Source organism: Cryptotermes secundus, unplaced genomic scaffold, assembly GCF_002891405.2.
Source record: "Cryptotermes secundus unplaced genomic scaffold, Csec_1.0 scaffold813, whole genome shotgun sequence".
NCBI lineage: Eukaryota > Metazoa > Arthropoda > Insecta > Blattodea > Kalotermitidae > Cryptotermes > Cryptotermes secundus.
In genome coordinates, this window is record NW_019735471.1 from 1637283 (window position 1) to 1660566 (window position 23284).

The 23284-nt window shown below is 41.1% G+C and overlaps 1 protein-coding gene across 6 annotated transcripts in view; it reads left to right on the forward strand.

Annotated features, from left to right (window-relative positions):
* Window positions 1-23284, forward strand: part of LOC111869413 (fructose-bisphosphate aldolase) — a 72517-nt gene that overhangs the window by 35165 nt on the left and 14068 nt on the right. For 5 of the 6 annotated variants that reach the window (XM_023860925.2, XM_023860924.2, XM_033753423.1 and 2 more), the window contains exons 2-4: window positions 16568-16779; window positions 20193-20388; window positions 22505-22695. In XM_023860925.2, the coding sequence (XP_023716693.1) occupies window positions 16597-16779; window positions 20193-20388; window positions 22505-22695 (570 nt within the window). In that variant the 5' untranslated portion in view covers window positions 16568-16596. Of the gene's footprint in view, window positions 1-1539; window positions 1669-16567; window positions 16780-20192; window positions 20389-22504; window positions 22696-23284 lie in introns of those variants that run through there. The other variant, XM_023860928.2, reaches the window with a different exon arrangement.

The window sequence follows — 23284 nt, forward strand, 5'->3', positions numbered from 1 at the left end:
TGATTAAGCAGCTCGTAAGGAAAACGTATAGGGAAGAGGAGATATAGCTCCATGCATTGTTAACCTCTGCACCAGGTGGATGTGAATGGTCAGCGGAGTGTCTCATCAGTACCCCCGTGATTGAGGAGGTTACCTCTTTCTAAGGGACCGAACCCCCCCCCCCACCCCACCTGTTGACGGAGACAGTCAAATTTCCGAAACGTGTTTTCTAGTTTCTGGAATACCGGGCAATAGAAAAAGTCCTAAAACCCAGTAATTCTGAGCGTCATACTCGTACACCGTCGTCAGAACCCTGTCTGTGGGTCTGTGTATCCCCCCTATCGTTGCTAGGCAACATCTCGGTAAATACGTTCCCGCGGCAATAAAAATTGTTGGGGGTATCGTTTTCTATGCGGTCTATGTCGTATCAAAGGAAAATAAGCGATTAATTCTTCCCAGAAATTCTTGTTATTTGCGCTTTCAAATACATCACGACCACTGCTATTTCACGTATGTCATCCTCTCTGCTCCTTCGACTCTCAATAATTTATACAGTTATACAGAATATTTCGGCCGCGCCATGGCTCAAGCTGTTAGTCGCTGCCTTCCCACCTCGGCGGCCCGGGTTCGATCCCGGGTGTGATCAAGTGGGATTTGTGGTGCACAAAGTGGGACAGGTTTTCTTCGAGTACTTCGGTTTCCCCTGCCAGTCTTCATTCCNTCCACCCAGCCTTCTATCCAATGAGTACCGGGGGCTCTTTTCCCGAAGGTAAAGCGGCCACTAATCTTTAGCTTGTGCCGAGGTCAAGAAAATGTGGATATATACATCCACTCCCCCCATACGCCTTCATGGCGTAATGCTTAGTTAGTTAAATACAAGGACATATTTACCTTAGTCTATGATGAATGTCTGTTTCTTATTTCCTTGTTTTTTTCCACCACTTTTAGTCCCTAAAGTTTCAATTCGCGCCCTTGTCCACCCATGATTCGTCATCACAATTTCGTCACCGAACATCAGGTTCGAGCGGGGAGCACTTGAGGCTTAAATCTGCGCTCGACTTGGCGGCTGCTCTGACAGAAACTTTTCGTATGTTTCGCAAGTCCGTTCACGCAGATGTGAGGATAGTTCCACTGCTTCTCTCTACATCCTTCCCAATGTATCATTCATCAATCATCCTACCATTCGACGGTATATGCTCTGAGCTACTGACAGCGTTTTTAAATAAACCATAAATAAATCATCGTCTTGTCATGCGATTCTATATAATCTATGCAGTTGATGAAAATTCGTTAAATAAACCAAATCAGACAATCGGTGAGAAAGGCCGATGACCGAATTTGTTTTCATATCTATATCAGTTCACTTTGCTGCAGATTCCAGCGGATATAGTCCACTATTGCTCGTAGTTAGGTTCTGGTTTTGGCGTATCCCCTGTTAGGACAGAGGGGCGGTAGGGGGTTGAAGCTCCCGGTCTCTGCATTGCGGCGGCGGGCGAATCATAGGGCTAAGGTAGTGGGGTTGATGTCGTCGTTGTCGCGACCCCATCTCGCTGCAGTCGGCGCTTGGCGTCCGAGCTCGCCGGTCGCGCCTAGTGGCGACCGGGCGTCCTTGCATAGGCCAGGGGTCTGCGCTCCTCAAGTGCTGCTTGGCTGTGGACTTGACATGTTGCACTGTGGGTTCATATCACTGTAAGTTGAATGCATTTTGGTGTCTGCTGTGGGAGAGATTTCTTTTTACGTAATTTAATATTTCACGTCATTGAAATCAAATTTATCATGTAAGATCTGAGGTTTTCTCGGCGGTGACTATGAAGAATGCAGTCTTCTGGAATGTGGCACCGTGTAGATATTATGTAAACTGACGTTTCGGAGGATGATATCGCCTCCATTTTCAGCGTGAGCAGGTTGCTGCAGATGGAGGCGATACGTTCCTCCGAAACGTCGGTTTACACGATATCTATACTGCGATGCATGCCAGAAGACTGCAGTCTTCAAATTTATCACATTTCATGCTGCAATCATCTCGTCGGCATATGAGAACACCACTTACTATGAATAAAGCGACAAACGTACCACTTGTTTGCATGTATGTAGAATATGATTATTTACTCTGAGAGGCTGTAAGTTGTAGGTTATATTTTTGCAGCTTCCTTTACTGTAATGCTAACCTCATCTTCTCACGATGTACTCTGTTTTTTCTTTATATTAACGACCCTCTGATGATCGAGTGATTTTGATATAACCATTACATCTGCTTTGCAGGAATCGCCACTATCAAATTGGATTATTTTCTAATTTTAACTAAGTTTGTTTAACAATGTTGATAGTCCTTGTGGTGGATTTTTAGTATAATTTAAATCTAGTAAACCAATACAGAAGGAAGAGAACTTTTTTTAAAAAACAGACTGCTAAAAATATGCAGACTTCATATAGAGAAATAAAGCAAGGTGGTTATAGATTGCTTAGTGATGTTAAAATGATTAAATTGGAAGATATTACAGTGGACTTGACATGTAGTTCCGATGGCGGAAGAAAGAAATACTTACAAAATTTGGGGGAAAACATAACGGGAATATACAGTTTGGGAGACTTAAGAAGATAATATTGAATTGGGTCTTGAAAAAAATTGTAAGCAGACTGAATTAAATGGTTGTTTTTTGAGGTTCACATGGTTTTTCTGGGAATTTGACTTCGTATAGTTTGGGAGATGATACTTCCCTGAAAATGGAGGCTACAGATCGCTTCCAAACGGTGAATTTATCGGCCAAACTGCACCGTATCACATCCCGGAAGACCATAAACTTGTATTATATGAGATTAGAACAATGCTCCATTGGTGGATTTAATGTTAAAGTGGATGGGCCTGTAGATTTTGTAAGAACACTGAATTTCCTGATTAGCTGAATGACCACTAGCATCTCAACAGGGCTTCAGTAGATTAATAATTTTAGAGGTGTAATGGAATATAATATTTTCTTATGTAATTTATTTGGTGTACTGAATTAATGAGGTCAATTTCATCCAAATTTCATGTTCAAAAGTCATCGAGGTCAAATATTAATACCCGATGTAGTATAAGACCTACGTTGCTCCTTTTGTGGGTGTATTTTCATCATAACATAAATTAATAGCTCAGTTGGTATAACGACTCTCGTATGGGCTTGACAAACAAAGAATCAGAGTTCGATTCTCGGCAGGAGTAAGAAACTTCTTTCCACACCGTCCATACCGGATTCAGGCCCATCAAATTTCAGATGCTCTTTTATCGGCAATCAAACGGCTGTGGCATGACGCTGGAAAATCGCCATCTATTGCCGAAATTATGAATGCGTGAAGCTACACCTCCATTTCCCCCATATGCCTTCACACCTTTTTGCTTAATTAAGCACAGGGACAACTTTATTATTTTTACCTTTACATTATTATCTCTTGATGAATTGCTTAAAGTGAATCTATGGTGTAGGTTCTGCCGACAGGCAACACGACACGTCACGCAACATGCAGCACAACACCCCACACGTCACGCAGCACGACACCCCACACAACACGCAGCACGACACTCCACGCAACACAACACGCAACATGCAGCACGATAAGTGTTGTGGTAAAATAGCACTGTCATGCCTGCCGTGTTGCCGTTGAGTCTCTTCCGTCCAAACCGTCAATTTAAAATACCCAGTTTTGAAATGAGTATATCGTATTGGGCCGCATGTCATGTCATATCTTTGGTGTAGACCCAGCTTGATATCTAGATATGGCCGCTACTTTTCCATTCAAGTAGCTCCTCAATTATCCTCACGAGGCTGAGTGGACTCCGTTCCAGACCCACTACTTCTCAGAAAATATGCTAGCGCCAGGAATCGAACTCGGGACCTCTCTCTCTCTCTGTAGCCAGAAACTCTGACCACTAGACCACAGAGGCGGTCAGTTTAGTTGCGATCCTTACCTTTTTATTTTGAAGAATTTCCTATATTCTGAAGGAACTCGCTAAACCTTCAAAATGGATGTATTGCTTTTCTCAGATAATTTTCGACGTTAGACGCAACGTCGAAAATAATGCAATAATTATAAATCATTAACAGTTAATCAGTGTTGCCTTTAACAGATAAAATACGTGTGTGTTTGCTCTTCTGCGTTTCTGTACCGTCCTACTCCATTATTAGGCCGAATTCCTCTCGTCTTCTTCGCTTCATGGTGTAGGCAACCAGACATGTTCCCCTATTGCGCGTACGTATTCTGTCTTTTCCACATTTTTCCTCGATCTCGGCTCCTTTTGATTTATACCATAGAATATATTTTGGTATCCTTCCTTCAGTCATTCTATTGAATTTTATACGGTTTTTGACGCTACACATCTTTATCATTTTGTGATGGTATTTCAAATTCCCTTCTAACATCATATAGCATAGTCGGTATAGCGACTGGCTACGGGCTGGACGACCGATGGGTCGGAGTTCGAGTCCCGATATGGTCAAGAATTTTCTCCACATCGTCAAGACTGGCTCTGGGGCCCACCCAGCATAAATCTGACTACTTATTTCAAACTGAGGGCCTCACCATAGATCAAGCGGTTAGTCGCTGGCTTCCCACCGCGGCGGCCCGGGTTCGATCCCGGGTCTGGTCAAGTGGGATTTGTGGTGAAGAAAGTGGCGCTGGGGCAGGTTTTCTCCCAGTACTGCGGTTTCCCCTGCCAATCTTCATTGCACCAATTGCTCCACAAACACTCTCATCTATCATCTGGGGCTGGTACAATAGGCCAGAAGTGGCCGCAGTACAAGGGACTTAGTCCCACCGCACTAGCAATAAAAAAAATACCTCAAACTGATGCTGAGATCAAGAAAATACGGATCTATACATCCACTCCCCCATACGCCTTCATGCCGTAGTGCTTAATTAGTTAAGCACAGGGAGAACTTTACCTTACCTTGACCTTGAACTTCTAATATCGTCATTCCTAATGAAATCTAGTCTGTACGTGCTTTAGTGTTCATAATATTCAGGATAATATATTTTACAGTACTGATATCTAGTACATTTAAATGTGTGAACGATTTTAATATATTTTAATTAAATATTAACTGGCAAGGGTTCTATCGTATGATAAACAGTTGCTCATTTCTATAGTTTAACACACTGATTCTGCGCAGTTCGATCTGATGGGTTCAGTGCCCTCCGTTTCTGCTTATGAATAGGCTGCAGACTCATCGGGAACAGGTCTGCTTCGTTCATCAGGACTCAGTGCCTCTTGTCGCATGAATAAAACTGCCAACGAACATATTAATTGCAGTGCGTTTGCTAAATCTAGTAGCCTGTGTCGCATTTCCTGTTTAACAAGCAGATTAGCACAGGGATTGCGTGTAGACTTTTGGTCGGGAAATACCTGTTCCTAACCTCCAGTAATAACCGTCTTTCCGGAATGGATTTTCCAAAGTTTCTTCAGTTTTCAATGAATATTTTACAATTGTGTTTGAAATAGGCCATTACCACTTCCTTCCACATCTCCGCCCATTCATTCGGTCACTACGTGACGTACGCTGCTTGTACAGAATTACCAAATAAGGTAACCTAGTTCTTAACATTAGTGGAAAAGGGTGGTAAGGTAATTCCTAGCCGGTCACAGTGGCTGCGCAGTCTAAGGCATCAACAGTCTTCGCCCGCTCAAACACTGGGATCGTGGATTCGAATCCTACTTGAGGCATGGATGTCTGTGAGCGTTTATTCTATGTTTGTGCTATCCTGTATGCAAGTAAAAAGGTCAAGAGACTGAAAAGGCGGCCAAGGTCCAACAAAAGTATCTAGAGCCACCGAGTAGATAGGTAGATAGATAGATAGATAGATAAATATAGATTACGTAGAACTCCAAAGATGTCTTAACATGATATTTTTACAACCTCTTTATTATAACCGCCACAACACAACAACTATCAAGATCAGTGCCAGTTTCAGCTCTGCTACATGTTTCGGCTATCAGTAGCCATCATCAGGCAAATACACGGTTAACATATATACACCACTGAACTGCAGTACTAGTAAAATTGGTTGCAATACTATTAATTATATAAAACACTTGACGTAAAACATAATAAATCAGATTATATAAAACAGAAGTTATATTATAAAACAAGAATAAAATTCTTAGATTGATGTTTTATATCATCGAACCAGTCGTTGGTTTTGTAATTTCATTGCGTTCCCACGGACAAACTCTAATATTCTATATTTTGTGTATATAAAATTGTATAGGGCCGGTCACTGTAGCCGAGCGGTCTAAGGCATGCACTGTCTTCGCTCGCTCGGAAGCCGAGATCGTGGGTTCGAATCCCACTGAGGGCATGGATGTTTGTGTGCGTTTTCTGTGTTTGTGTACAGGTAGAGGCCTTGCGATGAGCTGATCACTCGCCCAAGGAGTCCTACCGTATGTGTAAGATCTATAGTCCATTCGCGGAGACGAGAGAGTCCTCGTAAACAAATGCACGCGGTATCTCCTTCGCTCTTTGAATGAAATCATGCAGCGATCACGTGATGGGTATACAATTGCAGGGGCGTCCAAAGTTCACTCTTCAGTCTGAATGCAGGTTAACGTGCGTCCGAATGCAGTGAGTACACTGAGTAACTGCCCGCTTTGTCCACTCCTTACTGGACTATAGAAAAACCGAAGTGAACGGAGAAGTTCTTGGAGGTAGGCCTAGGCCCACTGGGGCTGTAGCGCCAGGAAAAAAATATTGTGTAGGAGGCTCGTGATGTAGGTGTAGTAAATTAATGTTAATTGTTTAGTCGGTGCCTCACCTTACAAAGTATTGTCCGTTCTGTAGGGAATGTAAACAACGAGTCGTTGTTTACGTGAACATTAACAGTTAAAGAATTTAAAAATTTAAAGAAATAGGATATGAGGATGTGGATTGGATTCATCTTTCTCAGGATTAACTTCCAGTGGCGAGCTTTTGTGAACACGGTAATGAATATTTATATTCAATAAAAAGCGGGAGATTTCTCGTCCAGTTCAAAGACCACTACCAGTATATCCATGGGAACAATAAATTAATGAATTAATGTAGGTAAATGAAGATAATTTAATAAATGAATTAAGAATAAATTAATCTCCTGGCTTGATCCGTATCATAGTGATATAGGCCTGTGTGTCTATATATGTACGTGTGACCAGATATAAGGAAAATGTAATTTTGGCCCTGTGCCAAAACCCTACGCCATGAAGATGTATAAGGAAGTAAAGATAAACTCCATGGATGTAAATTTTACCTTTACGCTTGACCACCCCTGATATCCATTGAATAGGAGATTTGGTAGGCCCCAGAGACAATCTGAATGCGCCGGCGAAAATTTCTCTGCCACTAGTGGAACCTCCGTCGCCCTGCTCGTGGCCAGTCACTTTGATGACTGAGCTACCTCATGCAAACGCACTGAAAATTAGTAAATACAAAACTATTCTGTATAACATACAAAAAGAGAGAGCTGTGTTGCTGGTTTTAAGAACATTATGCTGTTGAGAAGGTAAATATACCAACCAAATTAACAAAATAAACTTAAAACAATAGAAGAATTTCGTAAGAAAGTGTTATAATGATGCTTCGGTGGGATAAATATTGGCATTTGAGGTCGATATATAAAGTATGATGTTAAAATAACTGCTTCAAATTCTTCTGAAGATTATAAATCTACTCATACAGGTAAAGCTACTTAATGATAAGGTTAGGTAATTTGATGTGGCAAATATATATGGGAATAACCCTATAGTATATAATAAAACATGTCTCTCACAATAGTTATCATCAGGGCCCGGATTTTGATGACCTGAAAATCATTATAAAATGACCGAAAAAATCCAGAAAAATTACCTAAAGGAGAAAGAGAAAGAACACTTCGCTTCCATGTTATTCACATTTCAGAAAACATGAAGAAAAATTCCCTAAAATGGCCAAAAATGACAAGAAATGCCCTTAAAAGTCCAAAAATTTACCAAAAAATTACCCCAAAAATGAAAAAAATGACCTTCAACCTAAAAATGTCAAAAAATGACAAAAAATTACCTATAAAATTTACATTTATATAACCAGCAGCTCATATCCGAGATTTATATATTTAAGAGCATCGCATAGGATACAAGGGAAAAAAGATGACATGTCATGAAAATCCGGGTCCTGGTCATCATTATTCCAGCAGTGTACAAAGTAAATACAGTGTACTCTTCAGGGGTAGTGAAAAGCACCGAACTCTACCACATCTTGTTAGAGTGTGCTAACGTGTCGGTGCGGCTAGCCTAATTACAATCGATTGCCGTAGTATCGATTTTCTGTCCTTAAGGGGGAACAATGCATACGCTTATGTTGGTTCATACCAGGTCTGAGGCAGCTGTATCAATTGCACTGGTTATATCTCGTTGATGTTGGCTGTATGAGTTGTGAATGAGGAGAAGACGAAGCCATTTTTTCCCATTTTTCGATTTCCGGCAAGGAAAATGGTTTTTTCTTTCTACAGCGTCCAAACCGGCCGTGGGGCCCAGCCAACTTCTATCCATCGGGTAAAAGGTAAAGTTATCCCTGTGCTTACCTAATTAAGCACTACGCCATGAAGGCGTATAGGGGAGTAGATGTATAAATCCACATTTTCTTAAGCTCGGCACTAGTTGGAGGTAAGTGGTCTGCTTCACACCCCGACCGCTTTATCCCCGGGGAAATAGCCCCCGGTACCCATTGGATAGGAGGCTGGGTGGACCCCAGAGCCGGTCTGGACAACGGGAAGAATAAAAAATTCTTGACCCTACCGGGACTCGAACTCCGACCCCTACTGCCATATACCTCTATCCAGCGGGTACCGGGGTTTATTTCCCTGGTGTCGGAGTGGCCGGAATGTGGAGCTACCACTGATCTCCATCTAGTGCTGAGAATGCTTGGGCCTGTACCTCATGCTTGCTTAATTAAGCACTGAGACAATTTTACCGTGCTGCAGTTTTAATTTGTGTACACAGAAAAAAATCAGTTCCTTCCGCACGAAGATCATCTTCATTTCCTGGGGGCACTAACAATTACGGCTATATTTAATTCAAATCTCCATGAATATGATGACGTATTTCAGCAAACTCTATCCATATGTGCTTCATATAGCGGCCTCCGTAGTCTAGGGGTAACGTTCCCACCTCGTGACTCAAGGTACGCGGGTTCAAACCCGGCGAATTTTTAAGGGCGGAAAAATTCAGGGAACAAGTCCTCCGGGAGGGACTTTAAGCCGTGTGTCCCGTGTCGTAGCTTTACGGCACGTAAAAGAACCTCATGCCCCAAGGGGACCACTGAGCCAAATTCAGGACATTTTCCACCCAACAGTAGTCTCTAACGCCTCTGGTAGATGGGGGAAGCATCGAGATACCGCTGAGCCAGTAGAGGCCGAACTCGCTGTCTGAGTCGGGACTGATGGCACGCACCAGTACCGGTAGGGAATAGACTGGTAGAATATCATAGGGGGACGCACAATGGACCAACAGTTGGTCTAAGTGCATGGGGAAAACCGCCCTCTCCAATACAATACAATACAATGTGCTTCATTTCTCCAGCTTATGCTGTAGGAGGCGGTAATTGTAAGATAAATGTAGTAAGAATCTCACAGAGGTGCGACCCCTTACTATTGTAGACAGGCTTTCAATATGAATTGGAACACTTGAGTTAAAAAGGTAAATCTGTCCCTTTAATAGACCGTAGAGACTCGTAGGACTGTGAGACGTCGATGTTCCCACATTTAGGTTTATTTTATAGTCACATGTTGACGAGACACGGGCTGTTAGGAATTGAGACTTCTTTCCCTTTGAATTCCTTGACTTGTGATCCATGACTGCATAGCGTTTGCTCTACTAGTTGCTGCGTGTTATTTTCCGGGCAGTAACGATGTTACCCCGGAAACTGGACAACCTTCATTGAAGGTTCGTTGTCTGGGAACGTCTCATGTATAAAAACACTGCTTATGAATATCAGCAACAGATAAAAAGACAGACCCGTCCTCTCGTCAGAGAGGGCGCCCCACAGAAACAAGACCGTAACTGTCAAACGGTAATAATTAATATTTGTTCATGAGCCCTAGATGGGGCTTGACACCAAGACTTACTGACTGACTGACCGACTGTTAGTCGCAATGTGACTTTGACTTTGACTCTGATTCTTGGACATTCTAGTGATAGTTGTTAACACGAAAGGACGGAATGTGAAACGACTTGTTGAACATTTTGTGTTCTAGTTACTTCAATTGTAGTTACGTCTTTAAGTAATAAAGTGACGTCGCAAGAATACGCCTCGAGGTCTTATTTCACGACACGGGGTTTGGATTGGTAAGTAGATTTATTGGAGGGAGCCATTCCCTAGCAACAGCCATATCTTCTGGTCCTAGTATTTCCGTCGTTACTTCCATATAGAGGAGCCAGGATAGCTCAGTCGGTATAGAGACTGGCTACGGGCTGGACGACCGAGGGGTTGAAGTTCGAGTCCCTGTAAGATCAAGAATTTTCTCTTCTCTACGCGGTCCAGACCGACTCTGGGGTCCACCCAACCTCCTATCCAATGTGTACCCGGGAGTAAAGCGGCCGGGTCGTGAAGCTGACCACTAACCTCCAGCTAGTACCGAAGTCAAAAAATGTGGATCTATACATCCACTCCCCCATACACCTTCATGGCATAGTGCTTAATTAGTTAAGCACAAGAACAACTTTACCTTTTTACTACCATATAGAAGTGACTTAACGATCTATAGTTTTCCAGTTTGCCAGTCAAGGTATTTACTTTTATGTATCTGGATCTTAAATTTATGTAAGTAAAGCTATCCTAGGCTTGTGAGACGTTGAGGGTCCCACATTATGTGCACATGAAAAGACAGGCATCATCCGTAAGAATAAATTAATACTTCTTGAGGGCAATAGTGTAATTGCATCGAAACCCAGTTTTCTAGCCTATAGATTACCATAGCGATATGCTGTTATGTATTTATATCTAATGTTATTCCCGTATGTTCTTTCTGTTCAGTGAAGGAGCCGACAACTTGGTTACGCTTTGATTATTGTTAAACAACGACCATAGTTCACTTAACATATAATTTCCCATAAGGCATTTCTCTTGTCAATCGCAGCGTTTACCAACAGCGGTGTATTACAGGAACTGAACCCCCGCGGTTGGCGGATGATTGACGTATGAAGTAGGGTGTTTCTTTCCGTGGTCATTTGCGCAGCACGTTGGCGGTTCTGTATTACCTAAAATGCGTTACGCACTCCACGGGATGGCGGCAATTGGCTATGCACACAGCATAGTGCAGAGCATGAATGTTGCTAACGGGAGAACTGTGTCCTTTGTGCTAAATATGTGAATAGAACGGTTCTAGAACTTGGTTTCGATACTGAGAATGTGTTGCACCTGATTATTGCAGTTCTCTGAAACTAGGGGCGTTTTTATTCTAGTTCACAGCTTTCCCTTTAGATTTTCCTACGTAACTTTTTAGGCATTTCGCATCTCCGCCATACTTGTTTTATATCCCATTCATCTCAACCTCCATGACTTTATCACCGTAATAAAATTCTGTGAAGCTACAACAATAATATTGTCATGTATTTAGGGGCGTATGAATATAGACGGGGTATGGATTGGTGATGGTAGCCGAGCGGGTCTAAGGCATGTACTGTCTTCGCTAGCTTGGAAACCGAGATCGTGGGTTCGAATCCCACTCAGGACATGGATGTTTAGTTTGTGTGTGCGCACTTTTCTGTGTTTGTATGCAGGTAGAGGCCTTGCGACTAGCTGATCACCCGCCCATGAAGTCCTACCGAAGGTGTAAGATCTAGAAAAACCGAAGTGAGCGGAGAAGTTCATGGAGGCAGGCCTAGGCCCACTGGGGCTGTAGTGCCAAGGGAAAAAAAATGGATTGGTTATCGAATTTATTGACACCTTTATAAAAGATAAAACAGTTCCGTCCAGTGTGACTGGTGATGTTTTTCTTATTTCAATTCTTCATGCCCTTACATGTTTCGGTCCTTAGAGACCATCATCAGAGGGCCATCTATACAGTTTGGAAACCACTGTTACGTACAATGTGTGTTCTGAATGTTAAAATATATATACATATACATATAAAATATATGTACATAAAATGTTAACAATACACAAATGGATACAAAATCCAAAGTTTTCACAACCACAGTGGCTGTCTTGATATATTAAATTTAAAACATATTTTTTTAATTTTTTTTTAATTCTTAAAAATTAGTATTTTTAATACTAGTGGGGTGGGACTAAGTCCCTTGTACTGCGGCCACTTCTGGCCTATTGTATAAAAAAATAGTAAAAACAACAGCGCGCCACGAACAACCACGGGACGACATCAAAAAAAACCTTCTTCTCAAGAAAGACAGGCGGCAAAAGTTCGGCCCCCGTCAGGAGAGCTGATAAGAGAGAGGACACGAACCTATGTGGTTTATAAATTCTAACTTAAATAAAAAAGTTTAAAAGAATAATATATCAAGACAGCCGCTGTAGTTGTAAAAAGCTTTGGATTTTGTATCTATTTGTGTATTGTCAACATTGTATGTATATATATATATTTTAACATTCAGAACACCCATTGTTAATAGTGGTTTCCAAACTGTACCGATGTCCCTCTGTGATGATCTCTAAGGACCGAAACATGTAAGGGCATGAAGAATTGAAATAAGAAAAACATCACCAGTCACACTGGACGGAACTGTTTAACTTTTTATAATATGGCTAGTGTGACGGACCAGAATGATACAAATCAAATTTATTGACACCTTCACACACCTCGGGGCTACAAGCAATACAGCGCTATCGCTGATCTGCACACTTCACAGTTCACCTTTGCAGAACACACTAGGGTTCCCAGTCTTCACTAGTCGTATCCTGGCAATGGATTTATAACAGTCTCACTGTCACTTCAAACCACACATGACGTCTTCTAAGGGCCTAATTCCCTTCTTATCCTTACTTTGCAACTGCAAATTCCGAAGCCTCTACTCAGTTCAATTCCTCTGCTCCCAAGCAGGCTGACTTCTCGAAACTCGACCCAATTCTCAACTGAGCTGCTCTCTATAACCAATTTACACGGACCACACATAAAACACAGCCTCCCTATTTTTGGGAAGGCGTGATTACAGCGCCGTTGCATTGCAACGGAAGTAACTCGACTATTTCTTGCGTATTCGTTGCTGCGCGTGTGTGTTTACGAAATCTTTGCTGAACATTCAACGTCTATTCTGACTTCACTATTGCGGCTTTCGGGCGTCATGTCACAATATTTTCAATTAACCTACTCTTTCCAGCTGCATTATGTCCCTGGGGTTAAAGGTCGGCCGGTGCCATCTGTGAGCCAATTGTATAGAAAATGTGGGAGCCTCGACGTCTCACAACCCTATCGGCCTCCATGGCCTGTTACAGGGATAGCTTTATTTTTTACAACAGTAATGACAGTGAAGTAAGGTGTAGTTTGCGAATGACGTACATTCCTGTCTGATTAGACGCATGTGAGCTTGTAGACGCCTCTGCACCCACGCCACGGTACCAGCCAGTGGTAGAGAGGAGGTAGGTAGAAGAAGCTAATCCACTACTACCTCCGCTGGATAATTTGCGGGCATTTTGGTGCCAGGCCCTACCAGCCGTAGAAACATGGTATGCACCGCCACGTCCTTTCTATTGATCTCCCATTCGCTGTCTCCCGCTTGTCACTTTTTGTAGTCAGTCTTTTATTATCCCTATATAGGAAGGTTGTTTAAATTTGATAGATTGCTAAGTAAGCTGTTCTCTTTCTGACATCTTTGTAACCCTTAAATTCTGAAGTCGTTAATTTCCGCAATGAATCCCCTCTCCAACGGGTGCAGGAATTCGAAAGGAGCTGTTTATATATCGGCTTCGAAGTAGAATTGAGTCGATAAGTAAATTAATGGAATGGAATGCTCAAATAGGCTTCGTTAATATATAAATATATTACCTTTTTTTTATTGCTAGTGGGGTGGGACTAAGTCCCTTGTACTGCAGCCACTTCTGGCCTATTGTACCAGCCCCAGATGATAGGTGAGGGTGATTGTGGAGCAATTGGTGGAATGAAGATTGGCAGGGGAAACCGAAGTACTCGGAGGAAACCTGCCCCAACGCCACTTTGTCCACCACAAATCCCACTTGACCAGACCCCCGGGATCGAACCCGGGCCCCCGCGGTGGGAAGCCAGCGACTAACCGGTTGAGCTTTGGCGGGGCCAAATATATTACCTTGGTAGATCTTTCGGTAACATCCCAGGCGGGAGATATGGATCTCGGGGTTTAACTTAACAAGTGCGTGAGATTTATGGGAAGCGATAAATTAGCCGTAGCGTGAATCTGATTTCCGTCTAATTCCATCACCGATTTTTTCCAAATGCATTCCACCTCACCGTTCATAATCTTGTTAGTTATTCAGGACCGTACAATTTATGCAATAAATAGAATGGTGACCTAAAATAAAGCAAATGCTCCTTTACAATTAACCACTATGCTGTAAGAGTGCATGTGAGTGTGGTAGTATAGCTCAACGCATTTTTAACCTCGGCACTAAATGCTTAACTAATTAAGCACTGCGCCATAAAGACGTATGGGGGAGTAGAAGTATAGCTCCACCATTCAAGACCTCGACACTAGCTGGAGGTGAGTGGTAAACTTCACGTCCCGGTCGCTTTATCCCAGGAGAAATAGCCACCTGTGGATGGGCCCCAGTGCCGGTCTGGACGATGTGGAGAAGAGAAGCTTGCCCTACAGGGACTCGAACTCTGACCCCGCAGTCATCCAGTCCGTAGCAAGTCGCTTTCCCCACATTCCCATAAAGTAAGTAAAGCCATCCCTGTAACAGGCCGTGGAGGCCCACAGGGTTGCGAGATGTTGAGGTTCCCATATTTTCTAGACAATCGACTTATAGATGGCGGCAAGGTTGTCAACCCCTATGCGCCGGCCGTCCTTTACCCCAAAGAATATTGGTGGTACTCATTTCTGTTAGAAGCTGAGTCATAGTGCGGCTGAAAGGATTAGGTCAATTGAAAAAAATCCAATGACCTCATCGGGACTTGAACCCGCGACCTTCCGGCTTGTAGCATAGTGCCTCAACCAACTACGCTACCACGTGCCCCCCTCCCTCCCCACACATTCCCATATTCCCATAAGTACGGATAATGAATATTGGTTTGAACTGGCTAGAAAGTATAAGCCCATGTTTCTTGGTTGATAATCAGTCTTAGGCGCTACATGAAGACTGGATTTGAGGTTCTCACTGTGGCGAATATCAAGAGTACGGTCTTTTGGTGATGTGACGCAAATTACAGAAGACCGTCATTTTTTGACGTCAGAAGAAGCCTATTTCAAGGTGAACTGCCATGTTCGTGGCGTGGGAAATATTTTTAAATATATGGGTTTTTTTTGCGTAAACACGTTTGAATGAATATATTTTTGTGACGATCCTTATGTCCATATCATGAAATACGGGAGTATGTAAACACAGAGGCATGAGCTGAATGCGTTTTGTTAAATACGAATGCCTATATCCCACAGCACGGACGGAGCCTCCGACAGTGGCGGCGGGATATTGATTTAGCACAGGTCTGGAAAGTTCCAGTGTCGTATCGCCCCGTACCGACCCCCTCCATCGCTGTGAACCTTGTACCGTGAGACTGTCCGCCTGCCAATCTTTCTTCGTCCATTAAATTTCCATACAAACCAATTACGTAAATGTCAGTAAAGGAAGTTATTTTATTTGACACACTTTTTGACTCATAACTCTATTTAAAACCTATTCTTCAATGTTAACAATACACCTACGTCCACAACAGTAGTCTGCTTTTATTACTAGGTTATGGAGTGACGTAAACATTTAATGCGAAGCTAAAAAATCAGGATGCTAATTCAGATATTTTGTGTTTTTATTGCGTGGATGTGGACAGGATTTCTAACGTAAGATTTGAGGCTTTCACGGCGGTGACTATGAAGAAAGGAGTCTTCTGGGATTTGGCACCGTGTATATGTGGTGTTAACCGACGTTTCGGAGGAACGTATCGCCTCCATCTTCAGGGTAGAAGGAAAAATATAAGAAATCCTAAAGCGAAGAGACCGTGAGAACTGGTAAAAGCAGACGTTCCTCCGAAACGTCGGTTAACACCACATATACACGGTGCCAAATCCCAGAAGACTGCTTTCTTCAGGATTTCTAACGTTTCGGAGGTGCATGCTGCCTCCATCTATATTGTCAATTTTTGTTCTGCCCTTTTGTTCTTTTCTAAACATTAACTTGTATACACATAGAAACTCGCCCCACTATACATTTCGACCCTGAAAACGGTGGTAGCATGTACCTCCGAAACGTTGGCAACATAACCTACATCCAAATGGTGTAAATAACCAAGAGTTAAATTGACATCAACGGTTAACCACAGAGAAATCAGATACAGATTTTATTATAATGCTTCAGTTGTTGTTGTGGTAATGCTATGGGAGCTAGCCAGAGAAACACAACAAAAAAATTATGCTATGCTATGCTATGGAGACTACCAAATTAACAGGTAAAATAATCTGTCTTTGCAGATCTCTTATTGTAAAATTCACTGCGCATAATGACCACCTACTTCAACTACCCTTCACCCGCCCTGCAAGAGGAGCTGTCCAAGATCGCGAATGCGATTGTAGCACCAGGAAAGGGCATTCTTGCTGCTGATGAGTCTACAGCTACCATTGGCAAGCGATTTGCTGACATAGGCATCGACAACACGGATGAGAACCGTCGCCTGTACAGACAGGTATGTTTCTATTGGTATCAGCTAGCACATTTCTTTGAGGTTTCTGTTTTACTGATAGTGATGCTGTGTAGTCCAGTAAAACGATACCAACATTTCTGAGGAACAAAACTCAATTTGCAAGGTAGAGGCAATAAAACGTGATATGTTGGCCACTTCTGTAAGAAAGGTGACCAACAAGGACAGGTAAATTATGATTACCCACCTGCCTCCCAAAGCACAGAAGATGAAGGTATATAAGCCCAATGTTCTGTTTGTTCGTTTGTGATGCATACATGCTCACATGTGCATTTGTGTGTGTGCATGTATGTACACACTCATATCCAAAAATCATAATTAGCAATTGGTTGCTTGTTGTACATTATCCCTTGCTTTGGGAAAAATAAATAAATTAAAAGACAAATGATAATTTTCCCCAATTCCCACCCTACCAAAGTAACATGCCTACATCCAAACTAGACTCACATTTGCGCTTAAGATTAAGCAAGCAGGTTTCTCTGAAATAATGATACCAATTTTTCAAACTACATGGTGTCACATCCCAGAAATACACAATCTTGATACTTACCACCATGAGTAAGCGGCCTCCATAGTCTAGAGGTAATGTTCCCACCTCATGACTCGTAGTACGCGGGTTCAAATACCCGGCGGAGGTTGTCGAATTTTTAAGGGCGGAAAAATTCGGGGAACAAGTCCTCCGGGAGGGACTTTAAGCGTGGCTCCCGTGTCGTAGCTTTACGGCACTTAAAAGAACCTCATATCTCCAAAGGAGGTCACTGAGCCAAATTACGGACGTTTCCCGCCCAACAGCAGTCTCTAATACCTCTGGTAGATGGAGGAAGCATTATAGATTCCTCTCAGCTAGTAGAGCCGGTCTCGCTGGCTGGGCGGGACTGATGGTAAGCACCAGTACCGGTAGGATATAGAGACTGGTAGAAATCATAGAGGGAAGCACAATGGACCAATACAGGTCTAAGTGCATGGGGAAACCCACCCTCTCCAATAACTAACTAACTAACTAACTAACTACCACCATGAGTACCTCAAATATCTCAGATTTATTTAATTTAAACATAGGCTTATATGAATATGACCTTAGGAGAATATATTGTGACAATAAGAACTTTACTGAACTGTCACTGGATCATGTCTTGAGATGGGCTGTAGTACTGGGGTACTGTTACTAGAGAGTCCATCAAGTAGTATCACACAGCATACAAAAATACACCTTCATATAATGTAGGAGTATTGGCGGACACCACATCTGGCTTGGATGTAGTGATGAAGAGAAAAATCTTTGTTTTTGTCAGAAATCCAAAGCTGCTAATCCAGCCCAGAGCCAGTTTGTACTGACTGAGCTGCCTCACAATATCAAAATGTAAATCCATTCAGTTTTTCAGAGTACTGTAACCTTCTCATCCATATCTGTGTACCCATATAAACCAATCTGACTTTTCTTTATCTGTCCATTTCACAGCTGTCGAAAGAGAAATTGTGATGATTAAAATGGACTGGGGTAACTCAGAAGAGGGTTCAGTTATGATGGGTTCCATAATGGTGGTAAATTTCTGGTTAGCCAATAATTACACAGCACAACAAATTTTCTTTCAATGAAGAAATGAAATGAACTGTTTTTTGACTAAGTTGAATATGCTGATAAGAAAAATGACAGTCACAATCTTGTAACACAGTTCTTTTGTGTGTATGCGAGATATGTGAACATACCTCTACATGCTAATAATTATGGAATTTGTTTATGTTATTTAACTAAGAATAAAGTTTTGTTCACTAAATAATAATATTATCTCACAAAATTTATAAGAATAGTAAGAATATAAAATACAAACATAAAAATAATGTACTCCCCTGGCTCAAAATATATGAGTTGCTGAAGAAAGATTATGCTGTTACTCATGCACACTGCTTACCTTTTCCCAACTGTATAAGTTAAGAATAACCAGCTTGACCCTGACTTGACCTTAGAATTCATTGTGACGCTTCTTAGGTTTCAGGGGAGTGGGTGGAGGGTTCTCTAACATAAGATTGCCTTTTGACATCAACCATATGATGACATTCTCAGTTAATGTTTGGCAAGGTACCAAGTATTGCATTAGTTTTATTTGGTTTATAGTAGCAGTTATGTGCACACAGATTAAATGAGAGAAACTGCCATGTCTCGGCATAACATTAATTCTTAGTGCAAAAATGTGTATCAAATAGTAAAATAAGAAATTTTGATTGTCATTCATTCTAACAAGACTGAAGCACAATATTTGCTGAAATTTACATAAATAATTTTCAGCCAGTTTACCTCAAATTCATCATTCACTTATCATTTTCCTTTTGAAGTTGCTGTCTTCTGAGATAAGATGCTACATTATCTGGTAGATCATTACTGGCATTCTGGGCAACATTTGCCTTCATCTTAAAGTAGAAGAATTGTGAAGTAGCGTATTCCTTCAAAACATCTATAATCTCTTGAACTATATGGCAACACATCCAAGGAATAAGTAATCTTCAAAGTCACTACTGTAAGAACCTCAGACCTTGCATGTTACATCTGTTACTACATATCTCCATCAAGGAGACATGTATTTGGGTAAGGAGACTTTGAATCTCATGCTATTTCTCATAATTTGACTCAGTTTCCCAGGCTGTTTTTGGCCACACTAAAAATGACAGATTGTGATAGATTATTACTGATGTTTTAGAGGAATGTGCTGTCACCATCTTCAGGGTAGAATAGTGGAGAGGCTGCACTGTCCTTTGAAATGTCGGTAACAATCTACCAGAATATATGGCGTCATATCCCAGAATACAGTAATCTTTTTGTCACCGCGACGAAAACCTCAAATCTTGCATTCTTTCATTTTCTTTAAAAAGTATCAAAATGCAGTGGGTATAAAATGTATTAATCAAAATTCTACTCTAAGAAATGTAATTAAAATTTGTTTCCTTCTTCATATATGCGACATATTTAAGAGCCATAACAGCTGATAGGATATACAGTGAACCAGAAAATTTGCTGACAAACTTATTTGTAAGCCATCGAAGTATATTTTTACATATTCCCCTGAAGTATTCAGGATGGAAGAGTAGATTTTTAAAAGTAATTTACTTTTTTTGATGTTGATATTTGGTATATTTCCTTCTCTTCTTTAAATTTTGTTTTTTTTTTTTTATCTGGGAGGGGGTAAATACCTATCTCCCACCTTCCCCCTTCCAATGGTATTAACTGATTCTTTCTATGTATTTTTTATTTAATGACACCATCATTAGCTAAACTATATGGCATTGAATTACTGGATGAAAATGAAGAGCGAATTGGAAATTGTATGAAACGGGCAGTCAGATTGCTCGCCCTTGTAAGCCTTTGATGTTAAGTGAGTTGTGAGACTTGCGTTATTCTGTTGCAGCTCCTGTTTACTTCAGACAAAGTGGTGGCAGAGAACATCTCTGGTGTGATTCTGTTCCACGAGACCTTGTACCAGAAAGCTGATGATGGAACACCATTTGTAGAACTGCTGAAGCAAAGAGGAATCATCCCTGGCATCAAAGTTGATAAGGGTGTTGTTCCTCTTTTTGGTTCAGAGGATGAGGGCACCACACAGGGTAAAGTTCTGTTTCCTTTTTAATTGCATTACTTTTGTTACTGTTACCATTGTCACCACCACCATTATAAGTTAGTCTGAATGGCTTTTTCCAGATTATAGTGTAATTCTACTCTTGAAATACATGTTTCTATTGAATTTAAAGTTGTTTGACAATGGCATGACACGAAGTTTAATGTTTGTTTTTTCTTTCTTTCTTTCTTTCTTTCTTTCTTTCTTTCTTTCTTTCTTTCTTTCTTTCTTTCTTTCTTTCTTTCTTTCTTTCTTTCTTTCTGCCTTCCTTCCCCTCCCCCACTTGACCATTTCCCTGGCACTTATGTAAGAACTACAGCCCTTAAGAAATGCCTTCTGTTTCTGTTTCTGGTTTATGAAGAAATACCCACGCTCTTCGGACCCTAGGAAAAGCTGCTGTCTCACCTTGTTTGATTATGCCTAGGAGTCCAACAGAGTGTGAATTTCTTCATACCGATTTCATGAGGATGGAAACAGAATGATGTTGTTTTTGTATAAAAGAAATGAAGGCAATGGAAAAAATAAAAAAAAGGCACAGTTCTGATTATCCTCTGCTTTTTTGAATCATTGAAAGTCATGATTTCTATCCTTAGTTTACTGTAAAGTGTATTTGTTGTATTCAGAAGACCCGGCATTTCTTACTAGCCAGGATTTTTCATGATTTTTATTTACCTCTTCATAGAGTGGTGAGGAGAATATTTGAACATAGGAAATTATATAGTGGGGACCTAAATTTAGTATTGTTGAAGTGATTAAAGTGTGAAGCTTAAAACTAGCAAGACTTTATGCATGCATGCAAAGAAAATGAAATTCATATGGAATTCATAATTGAAATCTACATGGGAAAAGGAAAATTTAAAACTTTGCTCAAATGAAATAGGTTGAGAGAGTGTGAACAGGACAGGATGCAGTGGAAGGCTTCTGCTGTAATGGAACCTTCAGATTCCTTATGACAAGAAATTTTTGAGTGTATAGTTTTCATGAGAACTACCTTACTACAGCATCTTCATGTCACCATAGGTCTTACAGCAAAAGTGTTGGACCTCGAATTATATCATCATAGGCAAAACAGCCCTTTTTGAGCTACAGCCTTCCTTAGAAGATTCTGCCATATTTGTTTATTAATTGGACCAACCAGCTTTCACTTCTTTGGATTTTGTAAAAGCTGTTTTACTGAGCAAGGTCAACAGCATTGCATCCAACCCCCAACCTAGAGGACCAAGTCTCTGCATTTATTTTCCACAGTGACAGGGTGGGCCAGTTTTAACCACAGGAACTGGGTTTCCCTTTTTGTTGCCTACTATAGCTCACAGGGCTAAGGTGGAGGTATTCTATGCCACCTGAATACAGGGACTAATTATAACATACTGGTCGAATTGTCATTTTATTCTTAATGAGATGTGTTTCTTTTATCAAATAAATTATCACTTTCATGCACAGGTATATCTAGTCTATTTTTTCCATCACATTCTGTGATTTTACTTTCTTTGTATATATTTCAGTAGACTGCTCTTTAAATGTAATTCTATCAAAGCAGTTTCATATAGAAGTAATGGTGTAATCTTGTGCTTGAATTCAAATATTGGCAAAGTGAACTGATGATTTTTTTTGCCACAATCCACAGCCTCTTCAAGCAAATTCTGAGATAGTACCTTCATGTAAGCAATAACCATTTTTTTTTAATCCTTATCCACACACCATTCATGACATATTCCTGTCTCATGTCGTGTTTTAAAACCTCTCCTAAGGAAATTGCATCATTAAATAACTCATGAATCAATCAATTCTAAACCCATCATATCTTTTCCAGTTTATTGCTGAGAGTTTTATTTGCTTTTCATTCTGGGGTTTATGCTCCCCAACAGAACCATAATGTGAAGTCTTGAAGAGTGTGATGACATATAGAGTATTAGGCAGATACCAACATTTCAGAGAAATTTGCTGCTTCTGTCTTGTTTCTTGTGCCCTGAAGATATATGCAGCAGATTGTCCCAAAACATACCTATCTACCAAACTCTATCGGGTCACATTCCAAAAGACAGTATATCACAATGTGAACATCAAATGTCACAGAACCAGACTAAACTGACTGTGCTGTGTTCTAGGACTGGATGACCTTGCCCAGCGTTGTGCACAGTACAAGAAGGATGGCTGTCACTTTGCCAAGTGGCGTTGTGTGCTCAAGATCAAGCGTAACACTCCATCATATCAGGCCATTTTGGAGAATGCCAATGTTCTGGCTCGCTATGCTTCCATCTGCCAAGCAAACCGCATTGTGCCCATCGTAGAACCTGAGGTAATGTACCCATAGAAGCTACCTTTCACTGTTGTGGGTGCTCATCTGTTCGCTCATCTGTGCAATGCAATGCAATGCTGATTTCTGCTTTTAAGACATTTTTCAGAGACAACAGTTCTAAGAAATTAATGTTTTGGAACTAACTTTTATTCAAAATGTAAAATGTAATGTGTTTAGGGCCTTTACTTCTTCTTATTATCATTATTATCATCATTATCATCATCAATATCATTTTCAGTTTGTTAGGCCCATGCCCAACCCCCCAACCTGCATGACCAGGTACTACATTTTGTATGGTCCCTACCCTTTGACCTGTCTGGCATGAGTGGCCCTAGCAGAAGCTTACAGTCCCTCCAGCATAGCTCTCCAGGTCACAGAGGCACACAAACATCTCCACAATAAAGGAGGGCCTTTATCTACAGGGATGAAATACTTCATTTATACCTAAATTATAACAGGAGAATGAAAATTGGCATTGCATAGATATATTTTTGTTCACTTACAGTAAAACAGTTAATATGTATAGCTACATGTGTTTAAAAGTGTATAGAGGGATTTTCAGTTATTCTGTGTGACTGTTGTCCACCGA